Source organism: Rana temporaria, chromosome 7 (assembly GCF_905171775.1).
Source record: "Rana temporaria chromosome 7, aRanTem1.1, whole genome shotgun sequence".
Taxonomy (NCBI): Eukaryota; Metazoa; Chordata; class Amphibia; order Anura; family Ranidae; genus Rana; species Rana temporaria.
The window spans coordinates 167523545-167545734 of record NC_053495.1 but is presented as its reverse complement, the minus strand read 5'-3'; the positions used below and the strand labels follow the sequence as shown (position 1 = coordinate 167545734).

Here is a 22190-nt window from a genome sequence, read left to right as displayed (position 1 = left end):
TCAAAGCAGTTGTATCTACCACTGTATATGTTCCAGGAGGGAATGGCTACCCAATGCTGTTACCTACGCAAATATTATCTTTGGCCGAGCAGAGACAAGCCAGAGGAGGGCTGAACTAGGTTCACTGTCCTATGAGTCCTTTGCATAGTTCTTAACTGTCCCTGATTTCGAGAGACTGTCCCTGATTTGGAGCAATGTCCCTCTGTCCCTCTTTCCCCCTTATTTGTCCTTCATTTTGGTCTGATCTATATAGTTGTATATACAATGCACTTTTTATCTTTCAAAAAGTGTTTCCCAGTGCTAAACCTTTCATCCAAATTCTAAATTGCTGCATTTGTAAATTTCAAAGGCCAGTATAAAGGAATAGTAGTGGTAAAAAAGCCCTTGTATATTTAATGAACCTTTTATTTGTTAATTCTCCTTTAAGGGTGTGTGACAGGGGACGTGTTCTATGGCTACATAGGTTTGCTAATAGGTGTCCCGCATTCCCAATGTTGGGAGGTATGCCTTTGCACACGGTCAAGAAATGCACTTTCCTTTATAGCCTAATTGAAGCCTCAGGCCTCGTACACAAGAAACTTGCTGGGAGATATTTTTTTGCCGAGAAAACCGGTCATGTGTACATTTTCGTTGAGGAAACTGTCGAGAAACTCGACAAACCAAAAAGAGAACACGTTCTCTATTTCCTTGACGGGAATGGAGAAAATTGGCTTGTCGAGTTTCTCAACAGCCTAACAAGGAACTCGACGAGCAAAACGATGTGTTTCGCCCGTCGAGTTTCTCTATCGTGTGTACGAGGCTTCACAAGTTTTTAGCCTTTTATATACAGTTGGGATCGAAAGTTTGGGCACCCCAGGTAAAAATTTGTATTAATGTGCATAACGAAGCCAAGGAAAGATGGAAAAATCTCCAAAAGGCATCAAATTACAGATTAGACATTCTTATAATATGTCAAAAAAAGTTAGATTTTATTTCCATCATTTACACTTTCAAAATGACAGAAAACAAAAAAATGGCGTCTGCAAAAGTTTGGCCACCCTGCAGAATTTATAGCATGCACTGCCCCCTTTGCAAAGCTGAGACCTACCAGTGTCATGGATTGTTCTCAATCATCATCTGGGAAGACCAGGTGATGTCAATCTCAAATTTTTTAAATGCCCAGACTCATCTGACCTTGCCCCAACAATCAGCACCATGGGTTCTTCTAAGCAGTTGTCTAGAAAACTGAAACTGAAAATAGTTGACGCTCACAAAGCTGGAGAAGGCTATAAGAAGATAGCAAAGCGTTTTCAGATGTCAATATCCTCTGTTCGGAATGTAATTAAGAAATGTCAGTCATCAGGAACAGGGAAAGTTAAAGCAAGATCTGGAAGACCAAGAAAAATATCAGACAGAACAGCTCGCAGGATTGTGAGAAAAGCAATTCAAAACCCACGTTTGACTGCATGATCCCTCCAGAGAGATCTGGCAGACACTGGAGTTGTGGTACACTATTCCACTATAAAGAGATACTTGTACAAATATGGTCCTCATGGAAGAGTCATCAGAAGAAAACCTCTTCTATGTCCTCACCACAAAAATCAGAGTTTGAACTTTGCAAATGAACATATAGACAAGCCTGATGCATTTTGGTTCCGTGGACCGATGAGGTTAAAATATAACTTTTTGGCCGGAATGAGCAAAGGTACGTTTGGAGAAGAAAGGGCACAGAATTTAATGAAAAGAACCTCTGTCCAACTGTGAAGCATGGGGGTGGATCAATCATGCTTTGGGGTTGTATTGCAGACAGTGGCACAGGGAACATTTCACGAGTAGAAGGAAAAATGGATTCAATAAAATTTCAGCAAATTTTGGATGGTAAGTGGTAACTTGATGCCATCTGTGAAAAAGCTAAAGTTAAAGAGAGGATGGCTTCTACAAATGGATAATGATCCCAAACACACCTCAAAATCCACGGGGGATTACATCAAGAGGCGTAAACTGAAGGTTTTGCCATGGCCTTCACAATCTCCTGACCTCAACATAATTGAAAATCTATGGATAGACCTTAAAAGAGCAGTGCGTGACAGACAGCCCAGAAATCTCAAAGAACTGGAAGACTTTTGTAAGGAAGAATGGGCAAAGATACCTCAAACAAGAATTGAAAGACTCTTGGCTGGCTACAAAAAGCCTTTACAAGCTGTGATACTTGCCAAAGGGGGCAGTACAAGATATTAACTCTGCAGGGTGTCCAAACTTTTTCAGACACCATTTTTTTGTTTTCTGTAATTTTGAAAGTGTAAATGATGGAAATAAAATCTAACTTTTTTGACATATTATAAGAATGTCTAATCTGTAATTTAATGCCTTTTGGAGATTTTTCCATCTTTCCTTGGCTTCATTATGCACATTAATACACATTTTTACCTGGGGTGCCCAAACTTTCAATCCCCACTGTAATGGGGATTGAAAGGGGATAAAGACATATTATTTAATTGTCTTTGATTTTTGCTCTAAAATACATTTTCTCTTAGGCCCCTTTCTCACTATTTTTAGCAGCGCTTTACCGTCAATTTTGCAGCGCTAGTGGCCGAGAAAGGGTTAAAACCACCGCAAAGCGCCTCTGCAGAGGCGCTGTGCCGGCGGTATAGCTGCAGTGCCCCATTGATTTCAATGGACAGGAGCGGTATACACACCGCTCCAAAGTTGCATCTTGCAGGACCTTTTTTACCATCCTGCTAGCGCACCACTTCAGTGTAAAAGCCCTCGGGCCTTTCACACTGGAGAGACAGCAGCGACTGTTTCAGGTCACTTTGCAGGTGATATCTTTAGCGTTTTAGCGCCTGCAAAGTAACCCAGTGTGAAAGGGGTCTTACTAAAAATGGCCATACACTGTAAGATTTCTCCCCTTCAGCTCCTTGGGCTGAACGAGAGAAGTCTAGCAACTCCCCCATCCATGCTATACAGTGTGGCACCTGCGGGTGCCAGAATATCCAAATATATGTATCTGTATCTGATTGGACAGCTGCTGTTTAGCTGAAAATTTTCCATCTAGCTTCTTTGATTTTCAGGCCAAAGGATGTTGGGTTGGAAGGGGCTGACAGTACCACCCATGGCTCAAATTGTGGCCAATTTTTCAAGAACTGGAGGAAATTAGCTCTGTGTATGACCAGTTAAAAGTGTTACTAAACCCACAACAGTAAAATCATTCAGTAAAGCATTCTTGTTATACTCACTGTGGAACCTAAGGGGTTAATCATGCAAATTGTGTAAAAAGGCTGTAAAAAGGATGCATGCAATCAGAACAGGGCCAATCAGCACTGTCCAGACAGAGGGCCAGGGGTCCTGCAGCCTTATAGGGCAGTCAGAGGAGACACTGTATACTGTACTTATGTTAATTTAATTGACCTGTGAGTGTCCTGGGGAGGTTTGGGTATAAAGAACAGGGGGTTTGCACTGGCAGTCCAAGCCTAATAACGATACTTACTGTTCTTGCAAAACCCTAATTTTCGACAAAACTGCCACACCAAATAAAGGATGGAGCCAGTATTTCTGATTGCAGGGAATGCAGTAATATATTGAAAAGAAACTCAATGCTTTAGGGTAGCAGAAATAAGAATTCTAATTACAGATCTCTCTAGAGATGAGAGAGAGGCAAGCAAAGTCTATACTTAAAGTCAGATTTCCCTTTAAAACAAGACCTTTATTTTTGGTGGGCTGCTGTTGCTCTACCTGCTCACCAGATAAAACTATGCACAATGATTGCCACTATTGGCACAAATAATGGCATCATGCAGGAGGTTTGTCACATTATACACCACTAACTGCTAATCAGGCAACACAGCCATTGACAACCTACATTTGCATGAACCAGTCAGGTGAACAGGGCAAAGATTCCAAACTGGGCCCCCTCCCCCATTCATGATGTGCAAGCTTAGGGGATCCTACACCCAGCAGTCACTCACTTGTTAAAATCACTGCGGCTGTCACTACTCCTGTCAGCTTTGGAACAGAAGTTAGGCACCCCTATCTTTACAGTAAACCATTGCGCCCAGGGCAACCTCCCCTCCTGCCCACAACTTGTCCCGGCCCTGGGTGAATAGGTAGATAAGCACCATATCAAAAAAGTAAGAGACTTGTTCTGCTTGCAACAATAGAGGAAAAGAACTAAGGGCCAGATTCACAAAAGAGATACAACGGCGTATCTCCTGATACGCCGTCGTATCTCTGTGATCCGACCGTCGTAACTATGCGGCTGATTCATAGAATCAGTTACGCATAGATAACCCTAAGATCCGACAGGTGTAATTGACTTACACAGTCGGATCTTAGGATGCAATTCTAGGCCGGCCGCTAGGTGGCGATTCGATTGCGGTCGGCGTAGAATATGCAAATGACTAGTTACGGCGATTCACGAACGTACGCTTTACCCGTCTCTCTAAATTTACGTTGTTTCCGTCTAGATACGCCGCGTAAAATGAAGGCTGCCCTCTAGGTGGTGTAACCCATGTTAAGTATGGCCGTCGTTCCCGCGTCAAAATTTAAAAATTCACGTCGTTTGTGTAAGTCGTCCGTGAATGGCGCTGGAGGCCATTTACGTTAACGTCGAAACCAATGACGTCCTTGCGACGTCATTTAGCGCAATGCACGTCGGGTAATTTGACGGACGGAGCATGCGCAGTACGTTCGGCGCGGGAACGCGCCTAATTTAAATGGTGCCCGCCCCATTTGAATTAGGCGGGCTTGCGCCAAGCGGATTTACGTTACACCGCCACAAGTTTACAGGTAAGAGCTTTATGAATCAGGCACTTACGCTGTAAACCTGCGGCAGTGTAACGTAAATGGGATACGTTACGCCGCAGCGTAACGTATTTGTACCTGAATCTGGCCCTAAGATGTTTAGAGTGTATCTCCCTTATGTCATGCCCCCTATCATCCATTAAGAATATTAGAAGTCAGGTTTAGTTAACATTACCCAAAAAATTACATTTCTGGGCACCTAAATAGTAAAGTAGCAATTGCGTTGCAATGCAGCGCCTCAACATTCCCTTATGGTAATAATGACCTACTGATAGGGTTATGGGCACTAACCTTCCTTGACTTCCACCTTCTGAACCTCACTATTTGTCAATAAAGTTGTCTATCATAGGGCCAAGCCAATAGTCAGGCATAGGAAGTTGGAAGTGGCTGCTATATAAAGTTAATTGCCACTTTGGTCACTATTTAGTGCTCACAGGGTTGTGTAAAGTATGTTTCTGTTTTTGAACACATCCCACATCTTGTGTTGAAGAGCAGTATCATTAAATCATAGTTTTATGATAATGTCTGACACGCAGTAGGTTGATTAACTTAATTCTGGGGTTTCTCCAACTGGCAATATGAAGCAGCTTCAATGATTGGCATGGACAATGAACCTTGTGGAAATGAAGAGTACTAAGGTGTACATCTGGTGCAGTGTGTTAATGCAGAGTTTAACCTAATGTTGTACTTGGCCGTTTTTACTGGATGTCATCCAAGATAGCAGCAGGGCTGGAGGCTGCCCAGTACTAATGAAGTCTAGTGCACTTCATAGCCTCTCAACTTTTCTACAGTACTTATGTATTCTACTGCACAGCTAATGTCTGAGAATTTTTTTTCAATGACATGCATTGCAGGTATTGTTCAGATTGGTAAGCTAGCTAGTTTTAAATATATGATTGTGCATGTCTTGAAATGTATATATATTATAAATATCTCACTCTGTTGGACCTTTCACATTTTCTCGACTAGGCTGTAGTTTGAGAAAGGTTTTGGCTATTTTTTCACAGTATGGTTTTCAGAAAGTTCTGGCTTTGACATTACAGCACACACATTTGGACATGAACAGTTTTTAAACAATGTGTTTCGAAAAATGAATTTATGACATCCAGAAATGTAATAGACACTTATTGATTCTTAAGCTCAGCGTAAACCTTATACCCAGCCCTAGCTATAATTATAAACCATCAATTTCACCCTTGATCCATGAATGTACCCCCTAATACCAACCATAAAACGTGGACCTCTCTCCAGCAGCAGAATGATATGGGGAAACAGCTGCAAGAGCTCTAAAGCTTCATCACATATAATTTGGATTAAAAAAACTTTGAATTAAAGGCTGTAATGTAACAAAATAGGTAAAAAGCCAAGGGGGGTGAATACTTTTGCAAGGCACTGTATAAGAGAAAAGGCAGAGCGCACCGCCTCCTTGTGCAATACAGTTTTATTGAATGACTAAACAGCGATTAAAACAGGCTGCACTCACAAGGGTTATGTGGACCAGAGCATTCATAGGGATAGTCGTGGCCAGCATACAGGATGTAATCCTCCGGACAGTGGGAGAGCAAAGGCTGAGGAGAGAATAGATCCAGCCTGCAGCAGCAGACAGGCTACTCCTTCCGGCCAGGGAGTCCGAATACTCAGTGAGTCTGGTCCCGCCTCCACGAACACAGGACTCAGAGCTGTGCCAGCTGACAAGAGATGCTCTGGTGTTGCTATGACAACGCGTTTCAGAGGGAGTGGCCTCCTTCTCCAGGTCAAGTCTGTTAGCACTAAAAGTGTAGAAGGTGAATTAATCTGGGGTGTTTCAGGAAAATACCACTTTATGGCCATTAGATGGAGCTGACGTTCATAGAAAGTAAACATTTTACACGTTTCATGCTTTAAAAAAAAAAACAGTAAAGTTAGCCCAATTTTTTTGCATAATGTGAAAGATGAAGTTACGCCAAGTAAATAGATACCTAACATGTCACGCTTCAAAATTACACATGCTCGTGGAATGGCGCCAAACATAAAAATCTCCATAGGAAACACTTTAAATTTTTTAAATGGTTATATGTTTTGAGTTACAGAGGAGGTCTAGAGCTAGAATTATTGTTCTTGCTCTAACGTTCACGACGACACCTCACATGTGTGATTTGAACACCGTTTTCATATGTGGGCGGGACTTATGTATGCGTTCGCTTCTGCGTGTGAGCACACGGGGACAGGGGCACTTTAAATAAATAAATACAAATGTTATTGTTAAATTTTGATCACTTTTATTCTTATTACAAGGAATGTAAACATCCCTTGTAATAGGAATATGACATGACAGGACCTCTTTACAGTGAGATATGGGGTCAATATCTAGCCGAGCGGCGGCGTTTTTTTGAATGCAGAGGCATTATAATATCATATAACATCATAATATCGCGCCCGTCCTCCGGCGATCATAGAGACTCCGGCGACCATTTGGTCCGCGGGAAATCTCTATGGTCAAGAACCGGGGCGGCGGATCCTCTTCGCCGACTCACCGATCCCTCAGGTGAGTCGGTAGAAGCACGGCGGGAGGGGGGAATGTCCCCTCTCGCCACCCATAAGAATGATCATGTGGTGGAACAGCTGCTATGATTGTTCTTATGGTGTAGGGAATCGCCGGCCGAAAAACGGCCATATCTGAATGATGCTTGTAGCTGCACCCATCATTCAGATATACCCACACAAAGCCGAGGATGTCTATAGACGTCCAGCCGTCGGCAAGTGGTTAATAATGGCTGTGTTATGATGTTAAAAACCCTAAAGTGTTTTAACTGCATGAAAAATTCTCTGCAGAATATGTCAACCGCAGAGTACAAGTTATGAATGACTTCATTACTAGTGGCAATTAGACAAAATGATGACAAAGGCCATGATGATGTCACATGACTGGCTAAGATTTTAGAAAAAATACAATTCTTCTTTACTTACCAGTAAGTGTGGCTTTTGTAGTCTGACCAGGATGACGTGGAATTCTGAGTTCATGGTACTGATCACCTGCCAGAGTACTGAAGACAACGCGGTACCCATCACCCTCAGCGTCGCTGTTATCCCACTCCAATTCCAGGGTCGTTGAGGCTCTCCCCATCACACGCAGATTTTTGGGAGCATCAAGTTCTGTGTAAATGAAGGAAAAAGCGTCTGTAAAATATTTCACAGTGAATATTTTGAACCACAGGTTTCTAATATATTATACATTCAGCCCAGAAGAGATCATATACATATCTGTAGAGAAGTTAGCTTTCACCTTCAATGCCCTTTATCATTTTATTTGATACCTGGCTGCAGACAGCGTGAGCTTAAAAATACCCTCTTATGACATTGGTAATGTCTATTTCTTTATTCTTTTGTATTCAATTATATGCATTGCTGCTTATTAGCTACCCTATGGGTTGCCAGAATTCTCCTTGTTGCAACATTAGGTGTGCTCTTCAACAAGTCTTGTAGACGAAATAAGGCGCAGTACAGATCTGGGATTCATAAATGCAATTTTCTTCTCTACAGAAAGCACCTCATTTAAAGGGGTTGTAATTGTTTGTTTTTTTATTTTCTAAATAGGTTCCTTTAAGCTGGTACATTGTTGGTTCACTTACCTTTTCCTTTGATTTGCCTTCTAAATTTTTTTTTCTTTGTCTGACTTTCTCACTTCCTGTTCCTCAGTAAGCTTTCCCCCATTATCCGAGGCGTTCTGGCTGGGGGTTAGTCAGCGTGGTCACCCCCTCCCTTGGGACTACATCCCTGTGGGGAGATGCTGTGAACGTTCACAGTGTCTCTCCGCAGGGATGTATTCCCAAGGGAGGGGGCGAGCACGCTGACCAGGGGTCAAGTCCTGGGGAAAAAAGTGTGGCAACTCCCACCCAAGATCCACTCCCCCACCAAAAAAAAAAAAAATGATACGCTCATATGCATAATTACTAAACCGCATGTTTTAATTACTAGAATCAAGTTCTTTCTAAATCCCGTGATATCTCACGGCAGACCTCCACAATGTCTCCTGGGAACAATGACAAAAGCTCCCAGGAGACATTGCGGCATCGAGGAAGTGATGGAATACCCGCACACTACCCGATGAATCCATATACAGGAAGTGGCCAGTAACATAAAGGATTACTAAGGTTCGCCTGCCCCTGACAGTGACTCGAGCTGGGCATCGCCGCTTAGTGAAGGATTGGCTCGGTCGGCTCGGCTGCTCTAGTCCTGCAAAGGGAACTGAGTTCCTGCTGTGAAAAAAGTGCAGGAACTCCGTTCTCACGCGTTCCCGCAGGACTTGAGCCCTGACGCTGACTAACCCCCAGCCAGAACGGCTCGGATGATGGGGGGGCAAGCAGGAAGTGAGAAATTCAGACAAAGAAAACAAAGAAAAAAACATTTAGAAGGCAAATCAAAGGTAAAGGTAAGTGAACCAACAATGTACTAGCTTAAAGGAACCTATTTAGAAAATAAAAAACAAACCTTTACAACCCTTTTAATGTAAGAATAAAAGGTTGCCAGAAAACGCACTTCAGTAAGAATAAATATAATGTCACCAAAGCTGTATAATATAACTCATCGGATTATGTATCATTTATTTGTTTCTTTATTTTGACTGTGAGTTTAAGCAGTTAGTGCAGATTAGCTGTCCAGGAAGAAGTCTCCTCTGGTGCTAAGATCTTCGTACAACATGCTTTTAGCACAGGAACTGCATGTTATTGGCTCTGGAGAGGTGAGTATAAAGCAGAATGAGGTTTATAGTGTTAAGGCTTAGTTTAGGGATTAGATTAAGATAATTGGGAGTTCAGAGCTTTAGAAAAAAAGTGCAACTAAACCCAAGAAAAATAATGTATTGCAAAGATACTGTATTGAAGCTTACCAGCCCTTGGATGTTGCAGCTTCATTCTGTTCTTGCTTTTCCCTTTATTTTAATCTGGTGATCCTGCAAATAACATAGTGCCTGTCCCTTTTTGTCTACCTTTTTCTGCATTATATCTATAGAGGGAGCCATGGCCATCACACAGGCCATAGCACCTGAAACTGGAAGTGTTGAAGATTCTGACAGTCTCCGTAACACTTGAATGGAGTAAAAAAAGTAGATACAGATTCTTCACCTGTCCTCTGGGCTAAGAGCCCACAAACTAAAAGTAGATTCATGGTGTGGATAAATATGGGATATACACTGGTACATATGCAGTACAGCAAATGAGCTGCAATGGTTTGTTTGTGTTCAAAGCAAGAAAAATACTCTTTTTGAGCTTGATTTATATGCCAGAGGTCCTGCCGCCATTTTGAGCTCAGTTTGGTGGCATACGATGTAAGTTTATGTGCCTTATGTTTTCTTATGCACTTTATATGTACTGCTTCCACCATTAGTTGTAGAGTCTAAACACCATTCCCTGCTGTTTTTGGTTTGGTGGTGTTTTTAATTATTTTTTTTTACAGATTTTAATAAATACTACACTATGAACAATTTTGTCTGGTGTCAGTGATCCTTCTGTCTGGCTTGATGGGATTGAACAGTTTCCCTGATGACTTCAGCCTGTTAGTTTGGAAGATCTACAATAAACTCTCAATATCAGATGCATCTTCATAAGGAAAACCATACTGAATGCCCTTTTGCTGTCCTATAACTTAGACAGAAACTGGTTCTGGTGAGTGTGCACTTCTTATACAGTGGAACCTCGGATTGAGAGTAACGCGGTTTATGAGCGTTTCGCACTACCAGCTATTTAAAAAAATAATCCTGACTCACTTTGTGAGCGTTGTCTCGCAAGACAAGTAGGATTCAAGCCTCTGGGGTAAGCAGTACCACATTTCGCCACATTTAAATAGGTTGTTTGGTTCAAGCTGGCCCAAACAAATTATTTACTGCACTAACAGGTGTTTTTACTTCAAGTGCTGTATAAACTGTATGTAGCCTCAGCTGTTGGACACAATGGGTCAGATTCAGGTACAAATGCGGCGGCGTAACGTATCGTCTTTACGTTACACCGCCGCAAGTTTTCCTCGTAAGTGCTTGATTCACAAAGCACTTGAGTATAAACTTGCGGCGGAGTAACATAAAGACGTCCGGCGCAAGCCCGCCTAATTCAAATGGGGAGTGTACCATTAAAATTAGGCGCGCTCCCTCGCCGAACGTTCTGCGCATGCCCTGTTAGTAAATTTCCCGACGTGCTTTGCGCGAAATTACGGCGCCCCGACGTGTTTGTTAATGGCGACGTGCGTAACGTACTTACGCCGGAAAAAAAAATATTTAATTTGACGCGGGAAAGACAGCCATACTTTAACATGGCTGGTGTAAAGTTAAGCCATGAAAAAGCAGGCTTAACTTTGCGACGGGAAAAAACGACATAACGCACGCGAGTAGCTTCGTAATTTGCATACCCGACGTTGGAAAACGACGCAAACTCCACCCAGCGGCGGCCGAAGTATTGCAGCCTAAGATCCGAAGGCGTACGAAGCCGTAAGCCTGTCGGATCTTAGCCAAATGCCGTTGTATCTTGTTTGTGAATCACAAATTAAGATACGACGCGGCAAATTTGAAAATACGCCGGAGTATCAGTAGATACTCCGGCGTATATCTTCTTCTGTAAATCTGGCCCAATATTCGTGGTTCCTTTTGGACTCAATATTTGTGGTTCTTGGTAAAGATATTGGCCAAGGGAATTTTTCCTTAACTAAAGCCCCACAAATTATTTTATCCCTTTGAGATATATGGTTGGAGGTCATACACATTGAGGTACCGATGGTATACAGTTTTAGAGGGGACATAAGCTCCAAGACTGGTCGAGGTGGTGTGGTCATGCTTTTATTAGGGATTCTTAGAGTGGACAACATGGTGTGCTGCTTAAGGACAGCGGGGCTGAGCCCAAAGGAACCCTATGTCTCCCTGAGAAGCAGAGCAACACAAAAAAGCTTTATTAAGCCACAAGTAGAGTTGGGTGAATGGTTCAGCCTGAGCATCAGTTTGGGCCGATGTCACGATCGCTGTCGTGCCAAACAGACAGCGAGGCGTGGTCACGCCCCAAGTGGCTCTGGGTGGGATTGAACCCAGGACTTCTCCTTCACTACTCCAGATCTTTGCCTCTGAGCCACTTCTCAAGTTCATATCCTGCTTGCTGTCCATCAAAGCCTGGTTCTGAACTATGTGCTGATTGCCTGTCTTTGAATCTCCCTGCAATCTGCACCTGTTTATCCTGGTCCAGCTGAGGCAGGTTTCCTAATCAACCAGGGTATAAAGCCCTGCCTCACTATGAGGCGGGTGTCAGTTCATTGTACTCTGCTTGTCCTGTCTGTGCCAATGGTTCCTGTGATTGTCTTCAGCTACAAGACTGACCCCGGCTTCTGACCCTTTGGCTTACGTACCCTGGATTGCTGCTGTCTCCTGCCCTCTGACCCCGGCTTGTACTTTTGGACTTTCCCTGTCTTCTCCATCCCTTGACCCACGGCTTGTGCCCCGGACTTGTCTTTGGTTCCTGTCTGCAAACCCTGAACTTTCCGTCAGTACTTACCTGACTCTCTCTGGAATCCTGGGCCACGGCTATACTATCCTGGGCTAATCTCTATCTAGCCCCCGTGCACAGACTCACAGCCCAGGTAGTGTCTTACCTGTATTACCTTGGGCTGTGTGTACCTGCAAGGGTGAGCTTACAAACCTGCAAAATGGACTCCACACAAGGTAAGCCCTTACATAATGAACTGACCCATAACATGGAGTCCGCAGAGTTGTATAAAATGCTCACCTCCCTGGCTTTGCAAGTCTCCAGCCTGGGCCATACCATTTCTGAACTACAGCAAGAAGTTCTATTGCTTAAAGGGACAGTACGCCCAGCCCCGGAACCAGCATATCCTGAGCCATTTGTTGTGATGCCAGAGAGGTTTGACGGTAGCCGTGCATCCTTCTCATGCTTTAAGATGGATTGTGAGTTGTTGTTTACTCTTAAACCTAAGACCTATGCCACAGACTATGTTAAAGTTCGCGCTTCCATCAACCTGCTCACAGGGCAAATCAAATCATGGGCTCATCAGTTGTTGCAGGAAAAGAGTCCAGTCTTGGACAGCTGGGAAACTTTCATGTTTGCTCTGGACTCATACATTCCTGTCTCCAAGAGAACCAGTATTCCCAAGTCTGCTCTCGGTTCACGTGGCCTACGAGTATCCAGGGACAGGAATTCCCAGTACAGATCTGACACCAAGCCAGCCCAGCATGTGCCAAGGTATGAAGCTCTGTATGTGCCCAGCCTTGAAGCTCCAACACCACATAGCCTTGACGCTCCTGTGGATGCACACACGCCTACCTTGGAGGATGAGGAACCCATGCAGATCGGGGCCATCCGGTCCAGCCTATCTAAGGTAGAAAGAGAGCGGAGGAGAGGCTATGGACTTTGTTTTTATTGTGGTGTTAGCGGGCACCTTATATCACTCTGCCCAACTCGCCCACCTCGGCCAAAGGTTCTTCAGGTGGGTACTATTGGGAGTTGTTTCTATACCTCAGAATCTGTACCTACCTTCCCAGTTGAAGTTGTGTCTCCAGTTCCTGTGTCTCCAGTTCCTGTGTCTCCAGTTCTTGTGTCTCCAGTTCCTGTGTCTCCAGTTCCTGTGTCTCCAGTTCCTGTGTCTCCAGTTCCTGTGTCCCCAGTTCCTGTGTCCCCAGTTCCTGTGTCCCCAGTTCCTGTGTCTCCAGTTCCTGTGTCTCCAGTTCCTGTGTCTCCAGTTCCTGTGTCTTCAGTTCCTGTGTCCCCAGTTGAAGTTCCAGATCATGTCTCCCCAAGTGAAGTTCTTCCACCTGACTGCACATATGCCTCGAATGGTACTATGGTCCGTAAGCAGGATCTAGCAGTGTTTGAACAAGCTTTACAAGCAGTGAGTGCACCCCCTACCAGAACTTCAAAAGCAACGAAGTCCAAAAAGAAAAAGAAAAAGTCTTCGGACTCTGTCGTTGGTGCTTTGTTTCCCCATGGTTTGGACGAGAACTGTTTGTATGGCATGGATGCCTATGGCAACACATCTCTCCTGTCGGACGATGTGTTTGACTACTCTAGTAAAGAGGGTGGTTTGGACTTTACAGACTGTGTCTATGAGGAAGCTCCTTCCAACGCCCGGAGGGCGTCTTTAAGGGGGGGGAACTGTCACGATCGCTGTCGTGCCAAACAGACAGCGAGGCGTGGTCACGCCCCAAGTGGCTCTGGGTGGGATTGAACCCAGGACTTCTCCTTCACTACTCCAGATCTTTGCCTCTGAGCCACTTCTCAAGTTCATATCCTGCTTGCTGTCCATCAAAGCCTGGTTCTGAACTATGTGCTGATTGCCTGTCTTTGAATCTCCCTGCAATCTGCACCTGTTTATCCTGGTCCAGCTGAGGCAGGTTTCCTAATCAACCAGGGTATAAAGCCCTGCCTCACTATGAGGCAGGTGTCAGTTCATTGTACTCTGCTTGTCCTGTCTGTGCCAATGGTTCCTGTGATTGTCTTCAGCTACAAGACTGACCCCGGCTTCTGACCCTTTGGCTTACGTACCCTGGATTGCTGCTGTCTCCTGCCCTCTGACCCCGGCTTGTACTTTTGGACTTTCCCTGTCTTCTCCATCCCTTGACCCACGGCTTGTGCCCCGGACTTGTCTTTGGTTCCTGTCTGCAAACCCTGAACTTTCCGTCAGTACTTACCTGACTCTCTCTGGAATCCTGGGCCACGGCTATACTATCCTGGGCTAATCTCTATCTAGCCCCCGTGCACAGACTCACAGCCCAGGTAGTGTCTTACCTGTATTACCTTGGGCTGTGTGTACCTGCAAGGGTGAGCTTACAAACCTGCAAAATGGACTCCACACAAGGTAAGCCCTTACAGCCGATCATTGGTTGTTTGCCCCCTTTGGGAAACACCCAAATTTGCAGGGTGTTCGCCCCACCGAATGCCCTGCAATGCACTGTGTGATGCACAGTGCATTTTGCTCCTTTGATTGGGCAAAGCTTTGCCCAATCAGGATACAGTAGAAGCTGGTTGTTAAGGAGCGGGCCTGGAAGCCAGCCGCAGCGTCCTTAACAACCGATAAATAAATAAAAAAAAATTGCAAAAGTAAATAAAAAAGCAGCGAGGGTTACCCCCCCTCCTGAACCATACCAGGCCACATGTCCTCAACAAGCCCCCTCCCCCGCCCTAAAGCACCTTGTCCCCATGTTGATGGGGACCAGGGCCACATCCCTACAATTGTGGCCGGTGGATGTGGGGGTCTGCGGGCAGGGGGCTTAACAAAATCTGGAAGCCCCCTTTATCAAGGGGGTCCCCTAGATCCCACCCCCATGTGAATGAGTGTCAAAAAGCGTCAAAAAGTAATAAAACACAGAGATCTGGCTACATCACCTTCTGACATTACAAACCGGTGCATGCTGGATCAGTGACATCAGAAGGGGATGTTTTTTTTTCAATAGTCGGGTGCTGGCAGTTGCAATCACGAGTCATTTTAAATGTGAATTGACTTGTTTATTTTTTGCTGCAGCATGTTCTATGCATGATACAGATGCACCAATTTACAGGCAGACTAAAGGGACCCCCCCCCCGGCACTATATTTAAAGCAATCTTTCATTTTTACTGTTGCACTTTAAGCATCATTAAAATCACTGCTCCTGATATATTGCATTATACTTTCATATAAGCCTTCAAAACGGGCACTTTAGATTTTTCCCGTTTGGCTCCCAAAGAGTTCAATGGGGTTCGCCATTTGGGATACTGAGTACTGGATGTTGTCCATTCAGAGCACTGTGGCATGACTGTTGCTCCCATGCGCATGCCATGTGTTTTTTTTACGTGTGGACTGTCTCCCTTGTTCTATGAGATTGGGGGATGTGAGACCAAAAATGCTATGTACACACATAACATGTATTGGAGGTTCCTGGCTGTGCATGGCTATAATGATTCTAAGTCACTGACCCAGAAAAACGAAGCAAATGGAAAACAAAAAGTCACAATAACCTGGCCCTATATTTGTGATGGGTCAGTGGCCTCCAATCTTGCATCAGCATGACGGCCAGGAAAGTACAACTTTTACAGGGAAAGTCAATGATGACCAGCCACATCTTTCTCAAATGACAAATGTGCTTTAAAATCAGTCACACGTATCAAATAATTTCTCTTTGATGGTGTTCTGTACTGATCAAAACTTTTTACCTGATAGCTTTTAAATTACTCAAGCTTTACTTTGCATTCTAATTACTGTATTTTGTGTCTTGTGATTAAAGTCTGGCTTCCCTTCTAAATGGAATCTTGAACAGATGTTTGTGTTTAAGACGGCGGTACAGTTTGTCCTTCATTTTTTTGTTTGCGAGTCAAGCAATAAACATTTCTTAGGTGCCATCTACCATGTGTTGTTTCTGAACCCGTGTTCACAACAGATGAATGCATGTCATGTTTACATATTTTCACAATCTGCCCAATGGACTTATCCTCTGGCACCGGGCATGTTGACATATTCATCAGAAGATTCAGAATACTTTTGATATTTGGAGCTATGCCTTTAATTCGCTTTTTAATTCTTTGGCCTTAAAAGCTTTTTTCATGACTTTCAGAATCACAAAACAACAGCCAGAAACTCTCTTGAGTAATTTAAAGCTCAGCAGGACATATAAGCCCTGTGGTGGCATAAAGCCTGCTGTCTGTCTCCAAATAGCAGTGGGCTTAGAATAAGTGGATTTGGAAGTTGATGTCGTTTCAGGTCTGGGCACCCTGAAACTACAAATTGATGCTTCCAAGCCACATATTATGAACTTCAAAGCTTTTTTTCCAGCTGACAAAGGCTTTGCCAGCAAGTATTTTGGAACTCATAAACTATAACCTTAGTATCTTACAGGTAATCTATAGTCTTTGTAAGGATGCAAAAATATTGTAGGGGTTCAACTCAAGCGTAGTGCTTCCAAGGACGCAACTTTCTTGCCAATGTTACTGTAAAAAATGTTTTCCCTAAATAGCTTAATTTACCTTAGTGCAGTCCTCCTTCACTTACCTCATGCTTCGTTTTTGCTTTTAGATGTCCTTATTTCTTCTGAGAAATCCTCACTTCCTGTTCTTCTGTCTGTAACTACACACCGCAATGCAAGGCTTTCTCCCTGGTGTGGAGAAAGCCTATTGAGGGGGGAGGGGGAGAGCAGGAGTGTCAGGACACGCTCTACTTTGCAGATACAGAAAGGAGCTGTGTGTTAGTGGGTGCCCTGACACTCCTATTTTCCCCCTCCCCCCTCAACAGGCTTTCTCCACACCAGGGAGAAAGCCTTGCATTACTGTGTGTAGTTACAGACAGAAGAACAGGAAGTGAGGATTTCTCAGAAGAAATAAGGACATTTAAAAGCAAAAGGATGAGGTAAGTGAAGGAGGACTGCGCTAAGGTAAAGGAAGCTATTTAGGGAAATGTTTTTTTACCTTTACAACCCCTTTAAGTGCTTTTATTTTGCTTACATTTATTTAACAGAAAAGTTCAAAGTTAGATGAATGTTTACCCTTCCAGGGGTTTTTAGCTTCACAGTGAGACCAATAAAAGTTTTGCAGCCTGATGGCTATCACTCGCAGGTATTCCAAAGAGACTGTAGTCAATTGTGGAGAATTTATTTGCCAGTGGATGTTTTGTTGGGTCACTGGCTCTTCATAAAGTTTCTCCTTATTTGATTCACCAATCTCAATTAAAAGATTGTAGAGGGTGAGGGTCATGCAAAGTGCAAATATGGCTTATTATATTAATTTTGAGGACTGATACCACATTTTCAAATGTCTTGGAGAGCATCAACCTATCAAGAATAATGGTAAAGCAGAAGCTCATAATACACCAGAGGTTACAAAGTTAGCCAGTTTGCATTAACATTTCAAATTCAACAACATCATTTGTGTTAGGCGGTTTATAACAAATCCCAAGTACAAAAAAACAATGATCAACAATGATCATTACTGTATGTAGACTCAATACTGTTGCAGTCCATATGCATAGTATTCACAGATGGTCCGAATAAGATTTTACAAACAGACAAATCCCTCCGCTTTCTGTCTTAGCTATTTTTTTGTAAAAATGCTATAACCTTCCAGATCCATTATCCCATCATAAACATCATCTAACCAGGTTTCTGTTCTGACTAAATGGTAATGTTGACCATTTATCAGCAATGCTTTTTCGCCAATTTTGATTGGAAGGTTTCTTGCATTCATTATATACTTACATTTTACTATCTATAGTACTATATTCATTTATAACCTTCGGAGTCAGCTATCCAACTTTACACCAACAATGTCCACATTTTCCCACTGTAATCCCCAATCTTTAGATGTTCTATCTTGCCCTCTTTTCTAATTCTATTATCAACCTTTCCCCTTTTTTTAGATCATAATTTAAAGTTTAAAATACATACATTTAAAATCTATTTAATGTTTTATTTTTTATAGAAAAAACTTGATTACACTCATTGCTTTTTTATGTCTGCCGGGAGTTCAAATTTATGGTCCATGGACACTAACTTAAAAAAGCTGCTTCTACAGGAGATTCCATAGAAGAAGCTCAATGTTATCCTATGTGTCCATGCACATTAGGATGATTACAGGCATATTTTGAGTTTAGCGTCTAGAGGCAGGAAAAAAAAACCTTCTGGTTTGCATTTTTAATTGGAGCCTTCTGGCAGAAAAAAAAATGCGAAACTGTCCTAAACTCTCGTTTTCTGCCAAGGGAACTGTTTTTTTTAAGCACAGTATGCATGGAGCCTTAAGAATAAATCCTTACTGAATACAACTGTTTGTCTACTTTAGAGGAAGTAGTCATCCAGATGGGACTGGATGTTTGACTGGTGTGGAAGGAGAATATTCTGTTGTTGAGTTAAATTTATGGAAACTCATGTTACAGTCTTCACATTGAATAAGCAGCATCAGACATCAGAACAGGCTAATCATATAAATATAACGTGAATGTAATTCTTAGCAAAAGGAAGTTTAAAATATTTATATAGACAGCATTAGAGGACGCCCTTATAAATCCAATCCCTGCATTGATACAGTATTACCTGTGTCTTTTAACAGTGGATTGCGGAAAATAAATATTTACTGGCAAATGGCAACCTTAAATCAGGGGGTTACCTGTAGTGAAGGATGTAGTGACAGGATCACTGCGTGTGTCTCCACGGATACCGCATACTGACACCTCATATTGTGAACCAGGCCGCAGGACTTGCATGGAGTACTGACTAAGGGGAGGCTGTAAACGAAAAGTAGTCTTCTCCCCTTCCCCGTTGATTGGCCCATACTGTAGCTGGATGAAATCGAGTTTGGCTCTTGGAGGAGTCCATTCAACAAAAGCTACTGTGTCAGATACATCTCGGACTAAGATGTTGGAGGGACCATCAATGGCTAAAACAGAAGAAAGAATATTTAAATGGCATTTCTGCACTGAATTTTCTGTTCTAATTTAGTGTATCAGTGGCCTTGATCAGGCCTTCAAATATTTCCATATATTTAGACAGAGATTCATTATTTTAGCGGTAAGACAATATACTTCTACCATACTGCATACATCCTGTGCTGACCAATGTACTTAATGCACTATTCACATAAATCTTTCCTGTATCTTCTACTATTTGTTGCTATATTAATCATTTCCCTGCTTTCTGTTATTCTGGCTGCAATGAATTAAAGTTTCTCAGAGGTTTTTCTGTGTTGTTTCCAAGTAAAGTACAAAGTTATCTTTAGAAATACTTTGGCTTTTGTCTCTACATATGAGTATGTGACCAGCAGGTTCAACTTTAATATTAGATAAAGAAGGAAAATGTCTAAGGATAGAGGAGCAATGAACAATTGCCTTTAGATTTCCTAACATCTATACAGAGTGATGTCTACCTAAAGTAACAATCTATTTAATTTATAACCAATTAGATAGGTCCTCACATTACATAGTTGTTGAAATACCTAAAGGATATTGCAAGGATAAAGCCTTACAGACGTCTTTTTATAAAAATTTCTACAAAATTTAAAATTTGAACATACAATGGACTCAACTTATAGTATGAAGAGATCACAGAGTAGGACTTACTACTCATGGACTATTGAATGCATTCCCCTTGATCTGTGGATATGAGATATAGTAATTGTGTAATTGACAAAATTTCAAAATGGGGTTCATTTTTAAAGCAGACCTGTAGTCATTCCTTCTTTGCTACCCTGCATACATCACATGCTAAGAAACATAAAATGTAGCATAAATACCCTAGCTGCTCTGAGATGCTGTGGTGGCTCGTTATGCAACTAAACTAGGTCTTAGGTCATATTCCACTGTGGATTGGAGTCATGGTTTGGGGTGGCTGATCACGTGACCAAATGTGTGGACATCTGGTCACACCACTAGCATGCCATGGAATCCTAAAGCAGTGCTTTCTTCAGCCAATGTATTTAAGGGCCTATGTGTTGAAAAGGAATCTAATTTTGACCAAAGGTTTAGGACAAGGAAAGATAAATGAAAGATCAACATGCATAACTATTATGGAGTCTAGCGTCCAGTCCAGCAAAGCAAGCTTTATCGATATAGAAGGAGCGGGGTGTAGGGCTTCATAGATCTGTACCTACAAGGATTCAGTATGGTCATTCTAATATTGGTCAGTAAACCACTTTCCTTACCAGTTGTTACGCTGCCTGAAGTTGGGGGACTCCTGGCTTGTTCTTTCAGTGAAATGATACTGATTGTGTACTCCTCCCCAGGCTTCAGTCCTGTCTGGTTATAAGATGTGACACTGCTGGGGAGCTGAACCGTTAGCCCACCCTCGTTATTCTGTCGTTGGAAGAAAATTATGCATTAATTGCTTTTTCAATATAAAAATGGATTCAGACAAGAGATAGTGGAATGCAGAATATGGATGAAGTGATAATAGAAAACATGTACAAGACTTGCTCAAGGTTAAGGCTACTGAAGCAACTGCCACGCCATCAGTGATTTACAGGCCTATAAACCAAAGATGGAAAATTAAAATGATTAACTCTAAGCTTGCCATTTGTGGATAACAGCTTGCTCTTTTCATCCCTGAATACCAGTTATCCATAAGAATCCTAAGCCTATAGTGAAAGTCCACCTGAAACTAATCAGTGTTGGGTGAAAACCGGTGGGTGTGATTACCTGTGCATAGCTCCCAACTTTCCCTGATTTTGAGGGATTGTCCTTGATTAGAAACAAAGTCCCTCTGCCCCTCTTTCCTCCTCATTTGTCCCTCATTTTGGTCTGATCTGTATAGTTGTATATAAAATGCACTACTTATCTTTCAAACGGTGTTTTACAGTGCTAAACCCTTCATCCAAATTCTAAAGTGCAGCCTTTGTAAATGTTAAATGCCAATATAATGGAATACTTGTGGTAAAAGAAAAAAGCACTTGGGGATTAAACAAATAGTTTTTCTTATAATTCTCCTTTAAGGGGGCATGGCAGGGGTTGTGCCCTTTGCCTACATTCTTTTGCTAATAGGTGTTCCTCGTTCTCATTTCAAAAAGTTGGGTGGGTTTCTTATAATATATGTTGATCCCACCAGTTTTGCACCCACCTCCCTCACCATATCCTCCTAGACAACATGAAATACTAATGTGATTATGCTCCCTTAACTGGAGTCTCCATGGAATCATTTTATTTTTTGCTCTATAAACAAAAAAAGACTGACAATTTTGAAAAATAAAACAATATTTTTTACTTTCTGCTATTAAAGTACTCACACATATGTGGAAGTAAAAACTGCAGAAATGTCCCCAGTATGTGCTAATAAATCTGTCCGGCCCAAGGCTTTTCCCTTTAGGTAGGTTCCTGACAATATTCTCCAATTCTTCCTGAGTAATAGGTTTCTCCAAGGAAGCAACTAGCTTAGAACATAATTTTGGGAATTTTATCTCTGCTAAATAGCTCTTAAAGGAGTTGTAAAGAAAATGTTTTTTTTTTTCATTGGCTGGCGCTGCTGTCAATCACATCCAGTGACGCGGCGCGCCGAGGGCTGGGGCCGAGTGATACAGTGAGCGGCCATGAAAGCTCTTTCACATGACAGTGGTCAGTACTTGCGGGAAGCACCAGAGACAGCGGCCGAGGGACCCCAGAAGACGTGGACGGGGCCACTCTGTGCAAAACGAACTGCACAGTGGAGGTAAGTATGACATGTTTGTTATTTTAAAGGAAAAAAAAAAGATTCCTTTACTAACCCTTTAATCCTGTCTCTGTGTTTCAAAGAGGTGTATGGCAATCTATCTGGATATAAACAATACAGATTGCAATAGAATTCCTGAAACAGCCTATCTATCTTAGATGATTGAAAAACAGGTTGTCCACCCGAGACGCCAGTTTATGATCATGGCAATTCTCCCTTTTCTTTCTCAAAACACTAGCCAACATTTTCCCGGGTTTGTTAACATGTTCGTAAAACCTGAGCCCAGAATCTTAATCTATATCT

General features: G+C 42.5%; 1 protein-coding gene across 1 annotated transcript in view; it reads right to left on the bottom strand.

The window, feature by feature from the left end:
* LOC120945855 (tenascin-R-like) overlaps window positions 1-22190 on the bottom strand; it is a 736249-nt gene that overhangs the window by 159084 nt on the left and 554975 nt on the right. Inside the window, exons 8-10 of the mRNA XM_040360372.1 lie at window positions 20392-20542; window positions 18862-19131; window positions 7726-7911 (exon numbers count right to left, since the gene is read on the bottom strand). Coding sequence (XP_040216306.1) covers window positions 7726-7911; window positions 18862-19131; window positions 20392-20542 — 607 coding nt within the window. The remainder of the gene's footprint in view (window positions 1-7725; window positions 7912-18861; window positions 19132-20391; window positions 20543-22190) is intronic.